The sequence below is a fragment of the Cavia porcellus genome, unplaced genomic scaffold, assembly GCF_034190915.1.
Source record: "Cavia porcellus strain 051 isolate PalLab524CR breed Dunkin Hartley unplaced genomic scaffold, mCavPor4.1 scaffold_17, whole genome shotgun sequence".
Classification (NCBI taxonomy): Eukaryota; Metazoa; Chordata; class Mammalia; order Rodentia; family Caviidae; genus Cavia; species Cavia porcellus.
The window spans coordinates 58136104-58159385 of NW_026947500.1; the positions used below are offsets into that span (position 1 = coordinate 58136104).

Here is a 23282-nt window from a genome sequence, read left to right on the forward strand (position 1 = left end):
AATCAACCCAGATTGATATACACAAAACTATCTTTCAAAACTGGAGAAATAAGGCATTTCCCTGACAAAGATCATCTGAGGAAATTTATAACCACAAAACCAGCATGACAAAATGTTTTGAAGGACATTCTAGAAAGAAATAACAAGGAATATAGTGCAATGAACCCCACCAGACAAGGTAAACATTAAAAAGAGGGAAGGAAAAAAGAGGGGGAACCAACAACAGAAAAATAACATCACAAAGATAAGTCAATACATATTAGTTATAACCATCAATCTTAATGATCTGAATTCAATTGAAAGACATAGACTGGCAGAATGAATCAAGTAGCAAGATCCAACAATATGATGCATATAAGAAACACACTTAATTAAAAAGGAAATTCACAGACCGAAAGTCAAAGTATGAAAAACAATACACTGTGCAATAGGAACCCAGAGAAAAGTAGTGGCAGCTACTATATTTGTTGACAAAGTAAATTTCAAGCCAAGATTGATTAAGAAACATAAAGAAGGTTATTATATCCTTGTAAAGGGAAGAATATGATTAACAGACATGAAAAATCAAGTAAGCCCTAATACAATTGTATTGGAGGGTCTCAATACCCCAGTGTTACAAAAAAGATGGATCAACTAGACAAAAAAATCAACAATGCAATATTAGAACTGAATCAAACTTTTGAACAAATGGACTTAGTAGATGTCTATAAAGTGTTCCACCCCACAACATCAGAATACACATCCTTTTCAGTTTCATTCAGGAAATTTTCCAAAGTAGACCGCATACTAGCTCATAGAACATGCTTAAATAAGAACAAAGGAACTGAAATTACCTCATGCATATAATCCCACCATGCTCACCCTTGGTACTCTTATTAGGTGAAGTATGAATGCTAGAGCCACGTGGGGAGAGGGAGCTCATCAGTATGTTGCACTAAGCTAATTAGACCCTTTTCTGAGAAAATGAACTATGATACATTAACATGTTCTGATTCGTGGGCTGTAAACTTTAGACATATAGATCAAATGTGATGAGTGGTCTTCCAGCAAGATAACCTCACAGATGGGATGGGTTGAGAAAGATAAATAGAGTTGAGCATACAGAAACATCTCTAGTGTCCCAATTTCTGGTTCTAGTTCCATGAGGCCTGCATACACTTTGTTTCCTCCTGGTTCCTTGACCCCTCTCTTCTCTGTTCTTTCTTTCCTTCCTTCCTTCCTTTTTCTTTTCTTTTCTTTTTTCTTTCTTTCTTTCTTTCTTTCTTTCTTTCTTTCTTTCTTTCTTTCTTTCTTCCTTCCTTCCTTCCTTCCTTCCTTCCTTCCTTCCTTCCTTCCTTTCTAGTAGTGGAGCTGAAATCCAAGGCCATGGTCATGCTAAGTAGGTGCTCTACTACTGACATCCCCAGTCCACTCAAAAGTCTTTTCATCTTTACAGTTATGGCCCTTTTTCCCATAATATAATTCAAGAGGGCCTTTTTCCTTTGCATGCGAAAGGCCATTGATTAGAGCAGATATAAGAGCACGAACAATATGATACCTATGAGGTACCTGATGTGGCACTCAGCAGGTCAAGGGACCAGTGTGGAGGGTGTATGTTTGGGAGAGGATATTAAATTGCTGGAACTGAAAAAACCTCCTAAACCCTATTATCTTTTTCACCTTAACTCCTTGGCTGTACTCCAGCTCTCAGCCCCTGCTACTGTGAGCTATTTCTAGATGAAGACAGAAAACTGTTCTTATCATTAAGACTGTGCCAAAAATCTCTTGTTCCACCATGGTCTCTGTCTCCAATGCACTTCCTTTCTGTCTTCCTAGGGGAATGGTCCAATTCACTGGGTTCTTTGTCCTTCTGACACTGAACATCAAGTCCCTGTCAAGTTCCTTTGTGGTGGGGGCTGGAAGGTGCAGAGGGTTTCCATGCCCCCTAAGTCCATCACAGTTTTCTTCTCTGCTAATGTTGGGTGAGCTCTTTGCAACTCCACGGTCTTGTTGCATTTGGACAAACTTTAGTTAGGGCCACACAGTCTGTGCGTGTGTGGGGATGGAAAGGTATGGCCCAGTGGTTTGTAGGGGCAGAGGCCTGAGTTTCGTCACCTTCATCATAGTGGTGGATGAGAAGATACTGTGGCTGTGGACCCAGGAATTGGTGCAGGCCTCTGTGACACCGGCTGCTATGATATCTGGAAGCTGGTCCCTACAGGGGAGTGAAATGGGACAGGGTTTGGGCTGCCCATACCATCCAGAGTCTTCCAGGACCCTAATCCCTGCCTTTGCCAAGGGTGGCACTGAGGGTGAGTGTAGTGTGGGGGGAGGCAGCATGCAGTTTTGCAGTGTGATAAAGGCAGGACTACCAGGGAGTCTTGCACCTGCTGGAAGTACCCCTAACCTCCTGAAGGAGGTTACTGAGGCCACTGCCAGTCCTGTGGAGAGCTGGGGCTGAGGCTTCAGCTTGGAGCAATCTGTTTGCTGTCCTTCAGGGCAGGGAGGGAAATCAGCTGCATTTTCTCCTTTGCTCATCATATCTGGATTTACAGGAGCCCCAAGTCTCCTGTGGGTCACAGAATTTTTGTGACTTCTTTTGGGGCACCATGTGTCATGATGACTTGAGAGTAGAGTCTCAGGTGTCATCCTGTCAATGTCTGTTGGGGACCTGGAGGGCTGTCAAGTTGGTTCAGGAGGAGACATGACCTCCTCATGAAGGAGGAGCATCACCAGGTGACCTGGACTGGTGCCTTCTTGCGTGGGGAAGAGGGGAAGATGCTTAGCGGAGGCAGCCTTTGAGGTTTGTGCTGAACACCTCACATTCAGAACTAGGTCTTCTCAGCTTCAAGGTAAGCTGAGGAACCACAGAAATGTGTTGTGCAAGGGCCTCAGGGACCCTGACTCCCTCGCCTCCTGAAGAACCTGAGCCTGGGACCTTTAGCCCAGGGCAAGGGCTTTGGCAGTAGAGCTGACCTTCTCCCCACTCCTGGCTCATAGCAGCCCTGCATTCTCTCTATAATCCTTTCCTTCCAAGAATTGATCCATGTCACCCAATTAATAGTCATCAAGGGTCTGGGTATGTTGGGTCTACACTGCTTTAGGCACATATGAATCCTGGCCTTTGATACCATGGCCCCCTGTACACCACCATGCCGATGCCTGTACCCCAGGGTGACTGGATTCAGGGCAGAACCTTTGAGGAATCACTTACAGTTAGGAGAGGCCACTAGAAGAGTCCTGATTCAGTAGGACTGTAGCCCTTGTAAGAAAGAAAAGCCTTGGGAGGAAAACCAGCTTCTGCCGGCCAGGTAGAGAGGCCCAGAAGAAGCTGTGCCTGTTGACCTCTGCTGCAGACTCCAGCTACCTGGCATTTGTGCCATTTGCTTTTTAGTATTTTGTTGTGGAGTCCTCTACTACAATACACACACCAAAGATGAGTCAATTTAGAAAAGCTGAATTCCCCACAATTGACTTTGGTGTCCATGGGGAGGGACTCATCATGACGGAATGGCATGGAGGAACAAAACAGCTCACCTCATGGTAGGAAATGGATGAGAGAAGGAATAGGGTCCTGCACCCACCTGCAGGCCTGGGCCGGGGAATTTAGCTCAGTGGTAAAAGCACCTGCCTGGCAAGTGCAAGGTCATGAGTTTGATCCTCAGTACCAATAAATAACTAAATAAATAAATAAATAAAGTTGTCAATATTCCACCTGCAGGCCTGTCCCTCCCACCCGGCCCCACTTCTCAAAGGTCCTAGCACTGTGCAGTAGTGCTCTGGCTGGGGACAAAGTCTTGAATGTGAGGGCTTTTAGGGGGAGAGATTTAAGATCCAAACTATATCATACCCCAAAGGTGCCATGTGTCCATGTTGTCACACAATTCCAGGTAAGGAGTGTGGCAGAAGTCCCTTGTGGAAGAAGTGGCTTCTGGAGAAGCTCTTCCAAAGGGATACCTTGCTCCTCCAGAGAAATATAAGCAAGACTTTCCTTCTGTGGCTACCATAGCCTCCTGGCAATCATGGGGGTAGTCACTGACCCACAGAGTAGAGGGCAGAAAGGAGTCTGTGATGGTGTTGGTACCTGGCACATGGGAACCAGCACTCCTCTTTGCTTAAACCAGTTTGAGTTTCATGTCACTTCTAGTGAAAAGTCCTGACTAACACTGTAGGAAACATAAGCACTGGCAAACTAGCCTGTGACAAGGGAAGCTGGGTGGCAGAAGAGCTGGGTCAGTCAGGATTACTGAATGCTGATGATAGAAACAGGCTATGGGAAACTTTCACAGAGGGAAAACCAATGGCAGGATAGCAGGTAGTTTTATGGGGTTGATGGGAAGGCCAAGCATCTGGCTCAGAGATGGGCAGGAGCTGGGCCGGGCTGACGAGGTATGATAAGGCATCCTGTAGACACTCATCCCCTCCCTTGGCACTCGCCATGATGACAGTGTGGTCACTTTCTTAACTGCTGCTTTATGCTAGTTTCCAAGTGTCAGGTCCCAGGTGGGGTTCATGGTCTGAACAGAGTTTTCAGGAGGTGCATGTGGGGATAGCTGGTCCCAAGACCCACAGCTAGGGGACAGGAAGGGGCTTCACAAGCCAGTCAGCTAAAACTCAGAAAATATTATCACAAACCACCTCAGATGCTGGGGAAATGGTATTTACTGTAAGATGCATAATTTTAGGGGTACATTTGGACACGATTTGATCTTTTTTTAAAAAATTAAACAAAATTTTTTTTAAAGCCAGTCAAATTTAGCAGTGTGGGGGGTGGTATACCAACTTTAGTGACACTAATGTTAATAAGTTCTGATAACCCACTGCCATCGGACCAGCCGCTTTGACCTTTTTTTACACTTACGTAACATTTCCATGACTCTCGTTGAACTCTGGTCCTGGATCCCCGTTGGTCCTGACTGGCTCCCTTGCAGAGAGGACTTATCTAGAGGCCGCATTCCTCATCCCTGGGACACGGTCTCCAGCACCTGCACATTAAAGGAGGAGAGGTTTATTTTGGCTCAGTTTCAAGAGTTTCAGTCCATGCTTTGCAGGCTCAAACCCAGAATGGCCTGGCTGCAGGACCTGGGTGGAGGAGATTTGCTCACGTCAGGGGACATTCTTGATCTATGCCTTAACAAATATAGGTTCTTTTGTGTACTAATTCCTCTTCTTCTTCTTCTTCTTCTTCTTCTTCTTCTTCTTCTTCTTCTTCTTCTTCTTCTTCTTCTTCTTCTTCTTCTTCTTCTCCTCCTCCTCCTCCTCCTCCTCCTCCTCCTCTTCCTCCTCCTCCTCCTCTTCCTCCTCCTCCTCCTTCTTCCTCTTCCTCTTCTTCTTCTAGAACTAGACACCCCAACTTCTTTTTTGCTGTGTTTTTCGAGACAAGACCGTGGTAAGTCACTAAGCTGCTCAGGTTAGGCTTGAATTTGTGATCCTCCTGCTTCAACCTCCTGAACAGCTGATTTTATGGTGCTTGTGCTCACAGAGGTGGGGCTTTTGGAGGATGATAGGGGCCTGTGGGCTCCAGCTGACTTGCTGTGGCAGGTGGGACCTGGTAGGTGGTCACTGGGGAGGAACCAGGCAGGGTGTGCATATCCTTCCCTGGCTGGGATGAGTCCTCTGAGGAGTAAGCACCCTCCTGGTCCAGTCACCTTTTCAGAGCCCCATTTTGTGTGGGTGATGCACTTAGGAGTATTCTAGGTGCAACCACAATGTGAGTGTAGGGATTGTTAATTCTCTTTTATGATCGAGTGGTATTCATTACATGTGTAATCACAGGTTGTGTGTCCTCACCTGTCAGTGAAAATTTACACTGAGTTTTTAACTATTATTATATGTGAAGTCGCTGTGACACTGGGGACCATGAGTGAACATGCAGTGTATTTCTTTTGGGCAAACACCTTGTACCTTGAAGTGGCAGTATCGGGCTACAGAAGGTCAGGGGCTGGGGCTAGGGTTCCCTGCAGATGCCAGTCTGAGTGGGGTTCACATTTATCCCAGGAATGTCCTCCCAGTCATGCTGTATCGTCTCTAGGTCCCCGATAACCCTAACGGGATGCTAAGTGCTATGTGGTTTAGGGGAGTGTGGCAAAGAAAAGAGCCTGAAGTACAGATGCAATTTTAAAGAATACTTTGGATCCATGGCAGGTTGATCTATGATGCAGAACCCATGGAGGTGGAATGTTGACTGGCTTAATTTTACCAGAAACTGTGAAATGGTTTTCCAAAGTGTTTCCAAAGTTTGTATCCTTCCAAGCAAGATGTAAGAGTTCCAGCGAGTCTACCTTTTTGCTAATGCCTTGCTATGGCCAGGCTTTTATTTCATTTTTTTTTAAAAATCAGAGTTTGTTGATAGCCTCCTATTGTGGGGATAGGGACTGGAGGACCTGGTTTTGAGTAGTGTCTGGTAAAAACATTGTTTTCCACACCAACCATGAGGATTCTCTTCAGTGCCTCCTCATTGGCCCCAGAGTCCAGATTGTGGATGTCTCAGGCTGAGCCTTGGTCATATGGAGTTGAGAGGCTGAAGTCCAAGTCAGAGGGTCTAGCTGGTGGGATTTCAGAGCCACAAAGTGGCAGTGCCATCACAGGGTAAGTCCTCAGCCACATTGGGGGAAGCAAAGTGGCATCTCACTAAGCTCTGAGTTGTGTTTTCCTGGTAGCTAATGATGCTTAGTTGTCTGTGTGTCTTCTGTGATGAAGTGTGTCTTCCACTTTGGGGCCAATTTAAAGTTTGGGGCCTTGATTTCTTTTTATTGAATTGTAGAGGCTTTTACTCTGTAGGGCTGTGGAGCTGTAATCTGGCACAACTCTCTCCTCGCTGGAAATTTTGCACAGAGCACTCCTCATCTGCACATTTGAGCTGCTCTGGCTGCTGTCAACTCCTTCTTCCTTACCCTGACTCCTTGAGGTTTCCAGATCTCTATGGGTACAGTCCCAAAGCTGTTTCTGGGTAGGAGATGGTGCTGTGAGGACATACCTAACTTGTGTTCTTTCTCACAGCAGTGTAGCCTGGTGGTGCCACTGTCCCAATTGTGAACACTGTTTTCCACTGGCCCTGCAATTTGCTGGCTGTCTTTGGCAGGAGGGTACTTGTGGAATCTGCTATTCCCTGACAGCTGAAACTTCATTTTCCATTCTTATTTTTTTCATAGCAGGCATCCAGTTAGGGCTTTGTGCATGCTGGGCCAGCACTTTGCTGCAAGCTGCAGTCCCAGCCTCTTTTCATCCTTAATGCTTTTGAAATGACTGCATTTCTTTTGGATTGCAAGTGGACAGGTAAATGGCTTGGTGTGGCTAAGTCTCTGGCCAAGTGACATCACCAAGCCCTGAGGCAGCTCTGTCCTGTTGGACCGTCTCCTTTGTCACCTCAGTTCTTGGTCTGGTTTCCCTTTTTGGTGACAAATGGTGGCCACACTTCCAGATAGACTGCTGTTGACTCAATGTTTTCTTCCACTTGCTTCTGAACCCTGGTCACCATGGTCCAACAGGAGGCTTGGCTTCTTCTGAGGGTGTGGCTCACATGATGCTTTCTGCTGGGTGTGAGCTTCTTGGAGTTTTAAGCTCAGAAGCAACAGGACACTTTTGCCCAGGAACTGACTATGGATACAACTTCAGTTCTAGAACATTGGCCTGAGCCTCTCAGAGACAGACACATCTTGGAGAGCATCAAAAACAATTTCCTTGAATTCAACACAGAGGTCCAGGGCATCCCTGCAGCATTTTTCTTTTGCTCTTATAATTATTTTTCCTTCGAACATGTTTATACACTTACAGAGGATGAGAGGGAGTTCAGCAGAATGGCAACTGAGTATCCCCAATTTAAGCACTTACAAAGCCCAGAAGTCAAACCTTATTCACGGAACTTCCGGGAGAACATGGCGGACAGATAACAGCAACTACTGGAGGCTCTCTGAAAAACTAGGCTCAGAAGCCAGGTATGGTGCGGACTAAAGAGACATAAGCAGGTGGAGTTATGCTCTGCTGACTCAGGAACGAACTCGGCTGAGAGAAACCAACTTGGAATGCAGTCCTGGTGCTAAAACAGGAACAGAAAAGTCTCGCTGCTGAGGCTGGACCCTGCGCCATTGGAAGCTGCGATTTGGCTTTCCCGCCGCGCAGTGGCTGGCTGCCTCTACATCGGCTCGGCAAGGAGAGAGACGCGTGGAAACTCTGAGAACGGGAGTCTGCGAACGGAGTCGAAAACAGGACGGGCAGGGAGGCATGTTCTGACTTGTGGCGAGGTGAGTGAGAGAAACTGACACTCCACCACAGTTTGATTCCAGCGGACTTTCTGGGCCCGAGCAGTCCTGCGGGAGCAGGGCGCGGTGGCGACTCCAGCCACACATTCCCCTCTTGGGCGGGATTGGTGAAAAGTGCCTGGCCTGCGTGACACTGCCGGCGGACCCTGTAGGCTGGCCCAAACCAGATTCCAGAGCCTGACGGAGGCCGGGAGGGTCGGGCCCCGCGTAGGCTGCCTGGTGCGCAGCAGTGAGCGGGAACACCTAACCGGCGCAATTCGATCAGGCTGTGGCTGACAGGGAGAGAAGCTGGGCCTCTCATATAAGCTTGCATATATAAGGAACAGAGAATATGGGAAGAGGCAGCAACAAGAAAGGCTCCTCGGCCCCCAATTCTGAGAAACAGGCAATAGCAGACACCGCACCATTACACATAAGGCACCATATAGAGAGCCTCATAGACCAATTCAGGAATGAAGTTATCAACGACCTGAAGCTAGAAGTATGCAAAATAGTTAGAGAAATGCTAAGTACCACCCAAGAAAAAACAGATGGTGGAATGGAAGAACAGAAAAAGAGGGGAGAATTGTTTGATGGAGAAAACAGAGAAAGCATAGAATACGTGAAGCAGGTTCAAAGGGACTACCAAGATACTAAGAAGTCTATCGAAGACTGGCATAACAGCTTGAAAGAAACTAAGGACAGACTATCTGAACTGGAGGGCAGAATTGTAATATGGGAGAATGAAATGAAAAACTTCTTAAAAATAACAAAGAAACAAACAGCAATAATACAAAGACAAGAAGATGATAAGAGGATCCATAACTTAAGGATTAAGAACATAAAAGAAGAAGTAGGGACACAAACAAATGAACTACAAAAGCTACTCACAGAAATAATCCAGGAGAATTTTCCTAATTTAGCAAAAGGTAAAGATACTCAGATGTATGAGGCATACAGGACCCCAGCTACCTACAACCCAAACAGAGCAACACCCAGGCATATAATAATAAAAATTCCAGAAATTCAATACAAGAACAGAATATTAAAAGCTGTCAGAGACAAGAAACAGACCACTTACAAGGGAACACCCATCAGAATTACAGCAGATTTCTCTGCACAAACCATCAAATCACGAAGAGCGTGGGGGGAAATAATTCAAGCTTTGAAAGATAATAATCTCCAGCCAAGATTGAGATATCCTGCACAACTGTCCCTGGAAATTGATGGAAAAACAAGGTGCTTCCAGGATAAAGAGGAACTGGGGGAATTTGCAACCACCAATTCAACTCTACAGAGAATATTGCAGGATATTCTAAAAAAAGAAAAATACAAAGAATCCAGAAATAATGGAGGCCACAACGAATGGAGCAGAGAACAAAGTGAAGAAGACAAACTGACAGCCACTGACAGAATAAGAGCTCAACAGAAATGAGGCAGAGAAGATTGGATGATAGGAACAGCTATTTTGGAGAAAATGACATCTTAATAGGTAATACTGATTTAGTATCATCTTGTTTTGAAGTCTCATCTAGCTTTTGTCCTTCTGTCTCCAATGGTCTAAATAGGTTGTATCTTACTGGATTTTATTATGTACGATAGTATAAGCAAAAACCTTTTAAAGACAAGGAGATTATACAGAAACCATTATTCATTTTCTGTTAGTCGATTCTAAATACTCTGTAATGCTGTCATTCTCTTAAGTGGTTTTACATTGTTTTGATATACTTAATGCTACAGTATACGAAGTTGTACTCAAGGATTTCAAGGAAATAGACAATATGGTAACTACTTTTAGGTCAGGATTATCTGGTGGTGAAACACTATTCTGCTTAAATGGTTATGTTTTGATCTGTGCTGTTTCGTTGTTATGCCCTCTTTTATCTCAATCTCCACTCCATTATTTACTTTTTTAATACTTTTTTAAAATTTTTATCCTTTTAATTAAAGGAAAAAAAATAACAGGATATATTATAGTAACCCACTTTGACTTTCCATTACCTCGATTTAAAGCCCTGTATTACTCTCACCATCTGGATTTTAACTGATGTTCCCCTATTCTATTTTGCTGGATAGTATCAGGTTCGAAAATTTAGGCATCAGCTGTGAAGATAATGAGATTCATTATAACGCCCATTCTCGTTGACTTTTATCTACTTTTGAAGACCTATAATGTCTCCAATGGTTTGGTTTTGTCGGTTTTGTTCTTTACTGTTTTGTTCAATTGTATTATAACTAATGGTATAGGCAATTCTATTAGAGATAGCGGGAGGCATTATGGTAACCATTGTTGATCACCTTGTATTATGTTTTCACATTATCTATTATGTCCACCCTTTTGACTTGACCGATTCTGTTCTGTTATGTCACATTTGGTTTTACTCTCTTCCAAAAAAGTAATAAGAACCGTGAGAGCAATGAAACCCAAAATGTGTAATAGTCATTGTACAAAAGAGAGGAAAAGAAAGTGCTCTAAACTATATAACTGCATGTATATTTAAGTGTATAAGATAGAATATGATATCACAGAGTTTTATTGGATCATTAAACAGAACTGTTTGCAATATCATTGATGGAATGTCCACTTTACAAGCTTTAATTTTGTGACTTGAACAATTATTTCTAAGATGACAATATGTAATCCATTAACTAGTAATTTCCTACTGTTCATTTTTTTTTCTGCAAATCTGTATAACTTGTACCCTTTCTCTGCTTTTTTTTTCTTTTCTCCTTAAATAAAATTAAAAAAAAAAAAAAAAAAAAAAAAAAAAAAAAAAAAACCTTATTCACGCATAGGACATGAAGAACAGGGAGTATCTAGGCCTGTGGAGATCAAGACATTGCAGCCTCATTCCCACCAAACTGTTGTGCATGGACAGTAAAACCTCACTGGCCTCCTGGAGAAGCCTGAGAATAGGGGAGCACGTTGGCTTTCTGTTGCTGTTGTGCATACATCATCAGGGGCAGCCATACTGAGTCACTTGCAGGTTTGAGGCTCTTACAGCTTGTGTCTAGATGTCCCTTCAAATTCTCATGCAGTTTTAGATGGGGCTTTTTCAGAACTGGCTGAATTTAGAGTGTGTGATTGATTCATGGTGCAATGCTAGGATTAAGGGTACTGAAACCCAATGATTGTATTGGTACCACCCTAATCCTAGTAGATGGATTTTGCTACCTTGTGGGAACCACGGACAGATTCTTCTCTGTGATACCCCTCTGTCAAGCCACCCTGCCTTGGAGCCAGACAATTATGGACTGAAATCTCTACAAACTATGAGCCAAATAAACCTTTCCTCTTTTGGATGTTGGGTATTTTGTCTCAGCAATGAGAAAAGTGACCAACACAGAGTTTAGTACCAGAAATGGGGCCATTGCTGTGACTGTACCTGACCATGTGGTTTAGAAGCCCTTGGGAATGGCTTGTAGGAATAGTTTAGAAAGGTTTGGAGATGCCAACTGAAAAGTAGCCCTGTAATACCTTAGGCAGTGTTGTATGGGAGATTCTGGTCAGAGCTGAGAAGACCAGAAAATTGATAGAAATCCTATCAGTAAAGATCAAGCTTGGGAGATTTCTGCTGGGAACCAGGACTACACTGGTTGTTGGGCTCCAGACAATATGTGTTATGACTTGGCATTTTCTGCATTTTTCTCATGTCCAGATACTTCCTCTAAGAAAGGTTTAGGACAATGGTCTAGTTAATCTGGCAAAAGAAATTTCAAGGCAATATAGTTGTATGGTGGCAAGGCTACTGTTAGGGGCTTTAAACCAGATTTTTATGTTTAGAATCAAGAGCAAAGAGCCCAGCAGAATGATTTAAAATGTTTTAGTTTGACCAGAAAGGAAGCTGCAATAAAACTGTGGGCTACAAAGATAGAACTGGGGAGGTCTTGATTTCTAAAAGGAACTGAATAGAAAAGATGACCTGAGGGCAACACAAGAAGCAACAGGACTCCACCCTTTGTAGCCTCAAAACTGCAAAAGTGAAAGACTGTTTTGAGAAGTGAGCCATATTCCAGAATGGCAGTGGCCTAGAAAATTTGTTGCTTGGGATTGGGTGCAAAGTGCTCAATAAATCAGGCACTTGATCCCTACAGAAAAGAGAGAGGGAAGCCAGAATACTGCTTCAGCTGGCTGCAGATTTTGGCATCATCTGCCTCCATGTGGTTCTTATTTTAGCAACACACATAATGTAAGGGTTGCATCAGGAAAGCTTCCACCCAAAGTTCAGAAGGAGGCCTGGGAGGCCAGGCAGTATATCTGAGGGTGTAGTGTGCACCTGAGAGTGCACTGTGTGAAGCTGTGAATGTGAACCTGAATATGCAGTAGAGACCAGAAGTTTGGAGAGGTCAGGAACCTGGATAGTCTGTGGAAAACTTCAAGGAGGGAGCAGAGCTGGCCCAAGTAGGAACCAATGGGAGCTACAATCACTGGAAGTGCCATTCAAGTCCTTTGGAATTCACATCTTGTCATGGATTGCCTTTGCTTTGGATGCTGCAATGGAACTGCAGGACTTAATGTTTTGCCTACTGGATTTTGGACTTGCTTTGGTCCCATTCCTTTGTATCTCCCTATTTGTACCTTTCTGAATGGTAATGTCCATCGTGAATTATTGAATGTTGGAAGTGTTTAATTTTCTTTTCATTTGTACAGGGAATTTCAGCTATGAGTTTGTGTTTGCACCTCCCTTGTCCCAGAAGTCTCCTGGCTTGGCTAAACTCTCTGGTTCCTACCTCATGCTCCTAGCTTGCACCTGGTGGCCCTATTTCCTCTCCTGCATGGGAGTCTGTAAGAAGTGGTGAGAGGAGTGGAAAGCAGTGGTTTCTTCTTGTTAAATAACCCTTTAAAAATCCATAGGGTTCTAGACAGATATGTGCTGGTTTGCTTTTTCCTCTAGCCTTGCTTTAAACTGCTTTTGCACCTTCTCCCAAGTGTGTAAATTTACAGTTCCTTCTGTTTCTTGAACAAACTCAAGAAATTTAGTAAGTCATTCAATCATAGGCATCTCCCTAATCTTCGCAAAGCTTTAAGCATTTTAATATACAAAGAATAAAATTTAGATCCTGGATTCCCCGTTGTTTCACACCCAGCAATTCTTCAGTGTACCAAATATCTCAATCTTGTTGCTTATACTCATGGAGTGTCTCCTTGTCTCAGCTTACTGAGTTTCCCCATGCTCAGGCCCCACATTGGGTACCATCTGCCTTGACCTGCACAGACAGCAGGGTCCTGATAGGGGGTAACAGGAGATTAAGAAAAACAAGAAAGAAAGTTAGGGCCAGGTGGGACTTGGCCTCTCTGATGGAGAGGCAGCAACAACCCAGCACAGGCTGTGTCTTTATTTATACATGGTAAAAAAGGGGGAAGTGTGAGACAGGACCAAAAGTGCAAGGTCTTAATGTTTTGCTGAGAACACTAAAAGCAAAACATTCTCAGAACTATCCATGCTGCAGTTAACAGGGAAAAACACCAAGGCTGGACACTCATTGATATGCCACTGAGTTAGAGATCAACTTGTTTACATGGTCTGCCTCTGGAAGCCCATATTCTTGGGGCTGACCTTGCTCTGTCCCCAAATATGAAGTCAATCTCTGGCTCAGCCATGACTCAGCCACTCCTCACAGCCTAAAACTCAGAGAAGACTTTGGATTTGGATTTGTAAGCAATATTGAAACTCTTAGGAGTTTGCATAAAAGAATGTACGCCACCCTCACCTGATTATGGACTGAAACTTCTGAAACTTCTGAGCCAAATTAACCTTCCCTCCTTTAACTTTAGGTGTTGGGTATTTTGTCTCAGCAATGACAAAAATGACTAAGACAAGGGCTGATGTCTACAACCAACAGCTACTCGGCTGCTCCTGCGAGAGGCTGTAGGAAGATGTGTTCTGTCTTCTTGCCTTCTCCAGTTCTGGAGGCCATTTGCTCTCCTTGGCTTCTGGTCCTAGCCCACCTTTTATTTATCAACACCAAAAGTAATTATTTGTTTGAAAATGATCAGAAATTTCTCTCATTTGGTAACAATTAGCGTGGGGTCATGGTCTCTGTGTTGACCTGATTTTTTTGTGGACTTATTTTTGTCTTCTCTTGTGTCACCATGGCCCCTTGCTTCTTTTGCCCTCTGAGACCCTCCCAGTGCTGCTGTGCTCATGATAGGCCAACTGCATAGCTCAGGTGGTTTACTTGTTTTAGAACCGTCAGTCTAATCACAGCTGCCTACTCCCTTTGGCTGCAGGAGGGGCCATGTTGACAGGTCCCAGGGATTAGGCTGTGGACATCTCTGGGGACCACTATTCATTGCTCAGCTCCACAGTGAGTATCCCCTCTACGTGGTCAAGGGTCATCCAAGCTCATCTAAGGGAGGGCCTTGGAGTGGCCTGGGGTAGTCAGGACAGCCCCTGGGGTGATAGGACAAGGGCCAAAGAAGGTGGCTTCTGTAGACCTCTTTTTGGACCAGGCTGCTGAGGAGCCTCCTGAGGGCTTTGATGCTGTGGTGGCCAAGGGGCCCTCACACACTGGTAAGGGTGGGACATGTGATCCATTTGAGGCCACTGGGGTGGAGCATGACCACATCAGAGCTCATCTTGGAGCCAAGGTAAGAGGATGGAATCTGAGTCAGTGTCCTGGTATGAGTTCTTGGGGCTGAACATGGGAGGAAGTGGGCGTGGTGGCATTTGCTGGAATCCCAGCACTCTGGGAGGCTGAGGCAAGAGGATCACAAATTCCTAGACTGGGCAATTTAGTGATTTAAGAAGACTCTGTCTCAAAAAAAAAAAAATAAGGCTTAGGGTTGTAGCTTAGTGTGAAGACCCTGGGTTCCAGCACTACACATGTACACACACACACACACAGTGGGAGGAAGAGAGGTCAGGTGCTGCTATGTGTCGGTTGGCTTGAGTGTGTTCCCAAGGGTTCCTGTGCTGGCACTGAGTTACCACTGCAAAGTATAGAGAGTGGTTAGGATGAGACCAGGTCATCAGGATGGGGCCCTCATGACTGAATTCTAGTGGCTTTATGAGAGGGACCATATGATGTCCATATCCCTGGGGTCCCTGCTATTGGGGAGGCCACTGCTGGATGCATCCTTCAGCCTTGAAATAAACTATGAGTGCAATAAGTGGAACTCTTAAATAAAATTTTTCCTCAGGCATCACAATGAGAACTTGACTGACACAGGTACTGTGTGCTCAGCATGGGGCTGGGAGCCAGGGGTGGGAGGCCAAGCATCTAATGGGCACAGTATGCTTGTGGTGGGGGTGCAGCCGGGCAGATGGGAGCCAGCCCCAGGCGGCCTTGTGGAGCCAGTGCACATGCTAAGTGCTCTGGTCAGAATGCAGCAGAGCTGTTACTTGGGTTTGCAGGCAGTGGTCAGGAAAACAAAGACCCCAGGATACAGAAGTAGGCTGGACCTTGGACCTGTCCCCTGCTGTAGGCTGCTGGGGAGGGGCAACAGCTAGGGTCCTGTGGTCCTCAGGCACCAATGGAGTCCAGGGGGAACATGGGAGTTGGTGCCCCAGGGAAGTGCCACATCTGAAGCTCCAGAAGGGTGGGCAATGGTGGTTTCCCTTGTGCCAGCTGGGTCCTGGGCATATTAGAGCAGCATCACTCTCCCCAGCCACCTTCAGGCCACCACCCACCTTACTGGTAAGTTGGGCAGACAAGATTTACCCAAGCTGGTTCCACCTGGTAACCAGTGTGTGCTGCTGGCTGGTCATGGCTGCTCCCAGAGAACGAGGAACTGGGCCAGGTAGCAGCCAGCACAACACAGCAGGCCCTCAGTGCTGCATCTGTGGGTGCTGATGGGCCACATATTTCTGCACTATCCTGTCCCAAAGACCTGATGGCTCTTCCTCCCAAGCAGAGCCCTGACTTGCCTTCCTCTTCCTTCACGGCTCCTCCTTAATCCCTCTCCTGCCCAAATCCTTTTTACTCCAACAAGAAGGAGAGATGGGGCCCTGGGGTACAGAAGCTGATTTTAGGCCCACAGCCCCTGGCATAGGGAAACAGGCACCACTATTTTGGTGCCTGTTGTCTGGGTTCTAATCTTGCAGCCATAGTCCACTGGCTGTGCAAACCTAGGCAGTTAGAAGGCTTGATTTCCTTAGCAGTAAACAGGGAGAGTAATGGTGTTTCTCCAAGAAGACTATGAGAGGGGGGAGGCTTAACCTGTAGCTGGGGGTTGGGTCCCTCACCTCCTTGGCCTTGTCCAGCAGTAGCTCTTGGGAGCAGCTGCTAGAGGAGGAAGCCAGCCATAGAGCGCAGGTGGTGGCTGGCTTGGGTCTGGACTCTGCTGTTACCTGGGGACTTAGTGTCCCTAGCTGTGATGGCCTGAGTTGTGGTTCACTTCCTCCTTGGCTCTCATAGAAGATGAGGAGCCTGAAATCACCCTCTGATTGGTTGTGTTCAGTTTGCTATCTTGTCAATTCTGGGAAGGGGTGGACATGAGGTTTTTCTCTAAAACTCTCAGGAATATTTAAATTAGAGCAGGAGGAAAGAGGGAGCCGAAGTAAGAGAGAATTTTCTTTTTCATCTTACAGTACTGGGGATCAAGTGCAGGACCTTTGCATCCTGATCCCCTTTTTATTTTGTATTTTGAGACACGTTTTTGCCAAGTTGCTGAGAGTGGGCTTGGAACTTGCAGTCCTCCTGCCTCAGCCTCCGAGAGCACTGAGACTCCACCCCAGCCAACAAAGACTTTTGTAAAGTGCCAGAGTGAACTGTGGGAGACAGGAAGGTTGGGATAGCAAGGAGGTGGAGGTGGGGATCACAGCATGTGGCTCCCAGCTGAAGTCAGTGGCCTCGGAGAGGAGACTCCACTCAGATCCCATGTGGCGACCCTCTCCTGGTACAAGGCCTGGGCCCATAGTTGCCTTGGTCTTCAGAGCCCATTTTTCTCTTGCGCAGCACCCTGAAGTGGCATCATCTGCTTCTGCTGTTCCTGCTGTTGCTGCCTCAGTCTCCCTGCCCGCCTGGGGGGAGGGAGGGAAGCAGATCTCTGAGTGTGTGGCCGGACAGGAGAGTCTGGTGGGGCTGTGTAGGGCAGGAGGCAGGCCTGGCCCAGGGCCCTACCTGCTGTCCAAGTCCTCTACAGTGTCGGGCAGTGGCTGGCCCCGTGTCTCGGGCAGCAGGGCCGTGACAGCACTGGCAGCCACAGGTACGGCACCGAAGATGAAGAGAGGTGCAGTGGGGTAGAGCTCAGCGGTCATACTCACCAAGGGGCTCACAATGCTGCCCACACGGGCCAAGGTGCTGCCCACGCCCAAGCCTGTTTGCCTGTGGGTTGGGGATTGGGAATTTGCCACAGCCAGAATACTGTTCCAACCCTGTCCTATGCCACCGCCCTTCCCCATATCTGAGCAGGAGTTTTGACCCTTATTTTGATGATTTTAAAGAGGAAATTGGGAGTCTTGAGACTGGATTTTGTGTTAGCCCTTAACTTGCTGTGTGACCTTGGGCAAGTCCCTTTCCCTCTTGGGTCTCAGTTTCCTGAGCTGTCGAATGGGAGGTTTGTTGAGAGGATTAGGTTGAGGGCTAACAGATTACCTGTATGACTGGGGTTTCATGGCCCCAGCCCCACACAGAACCATTGGATAGGGTCCTTCCTGGGAAAGATTGGGACTCTACCCATTAGGAATATGTGAGAAGCATTCGTAGGGAGAGGAGGCAAGATGTGGCCTCAGAGAGCAGCCTGTTTGGGGCTCAAATACTAGCTCCGTGACTTCACTGGCAGAGTAGTCTTGGAGAAGTCACCAGACCTCTGTGCTTTCCTATTTGCATTCATGAAATGGGAATAATGGTGGTGTCTGCATCACTGGCTGCTCGTGAAGATAGGTGAGTTAATCCTGGGGAAAGTTCATGACAGCACCTTGCACAGGGTGAGTACTTTACATTAGCACTCTTTCCTGGATCTTGCAAGGACACAGCATCTGGGACCACGGCCAAGGGAAATCTGGCATTTCTTTTATATCTTGGTGAAATTTGTGTCTGGCTCTCAGAATAGGCAGAAGTTTCTTAAGCACCTCCCTCATTTTTAGGCTCCAAAGGGCTGGCATATTTCTGTAGTCCTTTAGTCAGCGTTGCTCCTGTTGTTGGGAGGATGTTTTTGTATTGATGTCTTTCATTACACATACTTGGCTTAAGACATAGCTCTGATTGGTACAGCTTCTACCTTGTGTTTGGGGACCCTCCCTTCTGCTTCTGAAATGTGTCACTGCTCCCCACCATGCCTTAGTTGGGGACCTCTGGAGTTCTGAGGCCAGGTGTCCACACACTGCCAGACCTGAGTTACACACTGAGTGGCTACCATAGGTGCGGGGTCTGATTTTGTGCAGGATGATGTCTCTCCCAGCCATTCCCCCTTCCCCACTCACCGGATTACAGTGGGGTACAGCTCCCCCGTGTATAGAAAGATGCAATTGAAGGAGGAGGCCAAGCACCCTTTCCCTAGCACAGCGAGGGAGGTGCGGACAATTGTCTGGTCTGGGGAGCAAAGAGAGGACAGGTTGGGAATGGGACTGGGAGGAGGACCATGTTCAGGGTGGGTCAAGTTGCGATGCTCACCCCGGGGAATCACTGCATTCATTAGGATGCAGATGCCCGCCAGTAGGAGGGAGGCTGCCTGTGCTGGCCGGCGGCCCAGGTAGTTGATGACCAGGAAGCCCACAAGCTTGGCTGGCAGATCTACAGCACCGAAGATCACCTGGATCAGGTAGATGCTAACCCCGAAGCCCTGCAAGTCCATGACCAGCCCGTAGTAGGCAAAGCTGGTGGCAAACCTAGCAGGGGAAGGAGGGGCTGGTTAGGAAGCTTATGAAGGGGTGGTAAGAAACAGAATGACCAGCTGGATGTCTTGGTAATGTCTCTTTGGATTTTAGGTGCACACATAGTTGCTTACTTGAGCAACAGGGTGGCCCTGAGCACTGGAGCCCCAGCCTCCCAAAAACCAAGTACCCATATATTGGTTCATGCAGTCACTGTCCAAGAATCATGTGGTTTCTGTCTTTATCTTATCTGCTGATGCCAGGCTGAGGGAGGAGGTCAATGTCCAGGTCATACTTCAGGACCAAGGTGCTGGGGAGGGATAGCATGTCTGCGACCTGTCTGTGGTGCTGGGATGGCATTCTAGAAAGACATTAGGAGCTCACAAAGGGGAACGGAAGTTTTGCACCAAATCCACAACTGAGGGAACCCTGGGCTGAAGCAAGGTTGCTCTTTCCAGTGTGGGACTTGATGATGGAGAGAAGGTGGGTGTATGCATAGGGAAGGGTGCTCTGTGGTCTGTAGTCTTGGGCCAGTGTGTCCTTGAGATGGTGCTGGTCCTTGTATGTCTGTTTCTAGCAGGCATCAGGAACCAGTTACCCTTGGGGCTTCGCAGGATCCTGTGGTTTGTGCTCTGCTACCTTGGAGGCCGTTGGCCTGGTAAGATTGGAGCAGAGCTGGTGAGGAACCAAGACCCAGTTGGTGCTACTAGGCATTTGGCCTGGGACATCCTTGGGTGGTGGCTGTACCATTGCATAGCAAATCAGTGGACCCTTCCTCCCTTTCCTGGCATCTCCTTGCCAGCTCTGTCCCTGGGGTAGGTGGTCCCCCATGTATCAGTGAATCTGTGTGTCCGCACCCAGCCTACCACAGCATGGAGAGGCAGAGGAAGAGGCGGCGGAGGGCAGGGCAGCGCAGCAGGTCCATGGCAGAGGCCTGGCCTTTGCCCAGGGCCAGCTCCTTCTGCAGACTGGTCCGGAGCACCTGGGAATAGGGGGTGCTTAGGCCTTTTGCAGAAGCCTGAAGATGTCCCAGGCTCTGATCTGAGAGATCTGGGGTCCTCACCTCTATGCTCAGCTTGGCCCCCTCTGCCTGCTTCCCATTGATCCGAGCCACTCTCTGCAGGGTGCTCAGTGTGAGGTCTAGCCTCCCACGGGATGACAGCCAGCGAGCCGACTCGATGAAGAACCTGTGGGTCGGCAGGTTCAGTGGTGGGACTGGGTTGGGTCTAAGCTGGGGCTGGGCCTTGGGGGTTTCCTAGGGTTGGGGTTGGGGGCCTTGCTGAGACCTTCTCCTGAGAACCTTGGGGCAGAGCCTGGTCCCCAGAGCTAGCTCTGTGCCTGGTGGGCTGGGGACTGGAGTGTGTGCACTACTGGCTTGGGTGACCTCTGTGTGTGGAGTACTGGGGGCCTGGAGAGGCGGCTGATCCCTTGCCTCCCCCGGGTCCCACAGCACCACTTCCCTGGCCCGCACCAGGAGTACAGGAAGAAGGCGTAGAAGGGCGCGGAAACCAGGAGCTGCAGGTGGCGCCAATGTGGCGCGGCGTAGGCCAGGCCGGCCAGCACGAACTGGCCCAGGCTGTAGCTGTAGCCTATCAGGGTACCCACGTAGGCACGCATGTGAATGGGCATCCACTCCACATCTGTGAGAGGGCAGCACAGGGTGGGCATTGCGCTGAGCATGGGGGTGGAGCAGACCCTAGCCCAGGCTGTCCAGGTTCCAGGGAGAGTGGGTGTGAGGGGAAGGGAGAGTGAGCTGGGGCTGTTTACACTGCAGTCCTGCTCCTTCCCCATGCTCTCCTGGCCAGAGCTCCCTGTCTTCAGGGTCACTATGTCCCTGCTCCTTGTCCTGACTGACATTTCTCCATTGTGGAATCACCTGACCCTGGGAAAGATGGGACCTTGGATGTCTTGTCCCAGCCGAGCCCTTAGGTCCTGGGTTCCTTTCTCAGCTAAATCTGTTCCTCTTTCCTGAGACTTAGATTTCTCATCTGAGAGACCCTGTGCAAGTGCATGCGTGTGAGTATGCATGGATGTGGGTGCACACGTGTGTGAGCTGTCCTGTGGTGCAGGCTTATGTGATGATTACAAACAACATTTCAATGTTAGAAAGCAGACATTCCATCCAGATTGCAAGGATGCAGACACTATCCCAGGCTGAGCAGCCGGGTGTGGAGGGGTCTCAGATAGCCTTGTCCCCCTTGACTCAGTCCCCATCATTCCCTCTGGCCTGGCACAGCCCTGTCTCAGCCATGCTGTGACCTGCGGATCTGAAAGGGTTATCTCAGTCTCTGTCTAAATGAGGGATCAGGGGGCCCAGAAGGAGGCAGGCAGAGAGTGGGGTGGGGTCGGCTCGCACTTATCGTCATGGAGTTGATGGCAATGCTGGCCAGGGACATGCCCGAGAGCAGTCGAAAGGTGCAGTAGAGGGGGAAGTTGGGGGCATAGGCAGCACAGGTCCCTGACAAGGCCGTCTGCAAGTAGTTCAGGATCAGCACCTTCCGGCGACCCAGCCTAGGGGAGGGAAGAGCTCAGTAGGGCTAGGTGGGGGCCAGGTGAACCCTAGCCAGGGCATGGAGGACTTGGACTACATTAGGAGGCTGGGGCCTCCTAATGGGTTCCCAAAGCAGCCCCCTGAGAAGTGGATCCCCCACCCGCTTTGTCCCAGGCCAAACCCTGCACTGACCTGTCTGCCAGGTGCCCAAAGGACATGGCGCCCAGCAGAACCCCGACCATGTAGAGGGACTGGGCCAGCTGGCGGAGTGCCCGGTGTGAGCACACAAGGTCCCACTGTGGGGAAAGGTGAGCTCAGGTTACATTGTTGTCCCCAACTCCTTGGTTCCCGAGTCCCAGGTCTGAGGGCTCTTTCTCCAACCCAGCAGCTCCCATGCCTGTGTGCATGTGTGCGTGTGTGTGTCCATGCACCTGTATAGGGTGTCTCTCTGTGGGCATGTGTGTGTGCATGTATTCCTGATGGAGCACTAATCTCACCTCTGTCACGATGGTGGATGGGAAGGTGCTATTGTCATAGACCCAGCCATCCACGCAGGGTTCCGTGGGCTCTTTGAGGTTGGCTGTGGTGTCATTGGTGAGTCGTGGTTCCCTCCATGGGGTGGCAAAGCGCAGGCAGGATTCAGGCCGCCCCTGTGCATCCTGGGGCAGCCAGGCCCCCAGCTTCCCATCCGGGCCAAGGCTGGCGTTGGGGGGCAGGCGGCAGTGGTGGATGGGGATGGCAGCGGTGAAGTTCTGCAGGGTGTTGTGGGAGGCCATCAGGAGCATTGGCAGGATCACCAGGGTGACTTGGATCTGCTGGAAGCGGCCGACAGCCCCCACCTGCTTCAGGAGGTCGTTGAAGGCCATGGAGCTGGCTGGGCTGGGGGGCTGGGTGACGACGTTGTCCCAGGGCCGCGGACTGCCCCGTCTGTCTTCTGTCCTCTGCCGGCAGCTGTGTCTGCAGCCGATGTGCTGTAGGGCTGTGGTCTAGGGCCCCTCCTCCTCCCTGGCCCTCCCTTCCCCTGCGGCTGCTCCTCACTTTGGGGTCTCAAGAGCCCTGACCCTTACACTGACAGCTTTTAATCCTTGGCCAGAGAGGATGAGTTAAAATGTGACTTGGGATGGGCAGGATTAACACTGTGTGGGCTCCCCGTGTCTGTGGAATTTCTCCAAGTAGGTGTAAAGGGCAGGAAAGGGTGGAGGAGGTAGGGGAGGGGAGAGGGGCTGTGCTGGCACCTGGGAGCAGAAAGGGACAAAGTGGGCCCTCTCCCTTGTAGTGAGGTGACAGCACTGAGGAGTGTGGTGGCCTCTGTGTCCTTTCTAGTGGACAGGATGGGAACAGCCTCTTTGGGAAAGATTTCCAGAGAAAACCTGAACTTTAGATCAGTGAATATTGCTTGAAAAATGTGGATTGTCTCGGACGCTGCACTGAACATACTCCAAGACCCTTGCTAGAATCAAAGTTTGCCTGGCACCTTGTGAAGGTTTTCAGCAGTGGGGAGGAACCACAGCGTCAGAGGCTGCCCTCAAAGCACGGGACCTCAAGTCAATGTGCTCATTCAGCTTTTACCGCTTTCTTTCTTTCTTTCTTTCTTTCTTTCTTTCTTTCTTTCTTTCTTTCTTTCTCTTTCTTTCTTTCTTTTTCATCTGTTTGAGCTAGGAATCACGCTATGCAGTTCAGGCTGGTCTTGAACTTGCAATAATCCTCTTGCCTCAACCTCCTGAGTGCTGGGATTACAGGTGTACACCCCCATGCCCAGTAGCTTTCACCTTCTTGATGGTTCTGATTCTAATTTTCCCCATTGTCATGTCTCTTGTC

At 48.3% G+C, this 23282-nt stretch overlaps 1 protein-coding gene across 3 annotated transcripts; it reads right to left on the bottom strand.

The window, feature by feature from the left end:
- Positions 1 to 16720: 16720 nt before the first annotated feature.
- Slc22a6 (solute carrier family 22 member 6) lies at positions 16721 to 23282 on the bottom strand. 3 transcript variants are annotated; one of them, XM_063228283.1, is made up of 11 exons: positions 22304 to 23282; positions 21962 to 22216; positions 21657 to 21760; positions 21330 to 21484; positions 20445 to 20613; positions 20037 to 20160; positions 19840 to 19955; positions 18774 to 18988; positions 18584 to 18692; positions 17283 to 17486; positions 16721 to 17182 (listed from the first exon to the last, which is right to left on the bottom strand). In XM_063228283.1, exons 1-11 carry the CDS (start codon positions 22328 to 22330, stop codon positions 17092 to 17094), a joined length of 1569 nt encoding a protein of 522 aa, XP_063084353.1. In that variant the 5' UTR covers positions 22331 to 23282; the 3' UTR covers positions 16721 to 17091. The 3 variants fall into 3 exon arrangements, with proteins under 3 accessions (XP_063084353.1, XP_003467952.1, XP_023420065.1); XM_003467904.5 differs by having other exon boundaries at positions 21962 to 23282; XM_023564297.2 differs by lacking the exons at positions 20445 to 20613; positions 21330 to 21484 and having other exon boundaries at positions 21962 to 23282.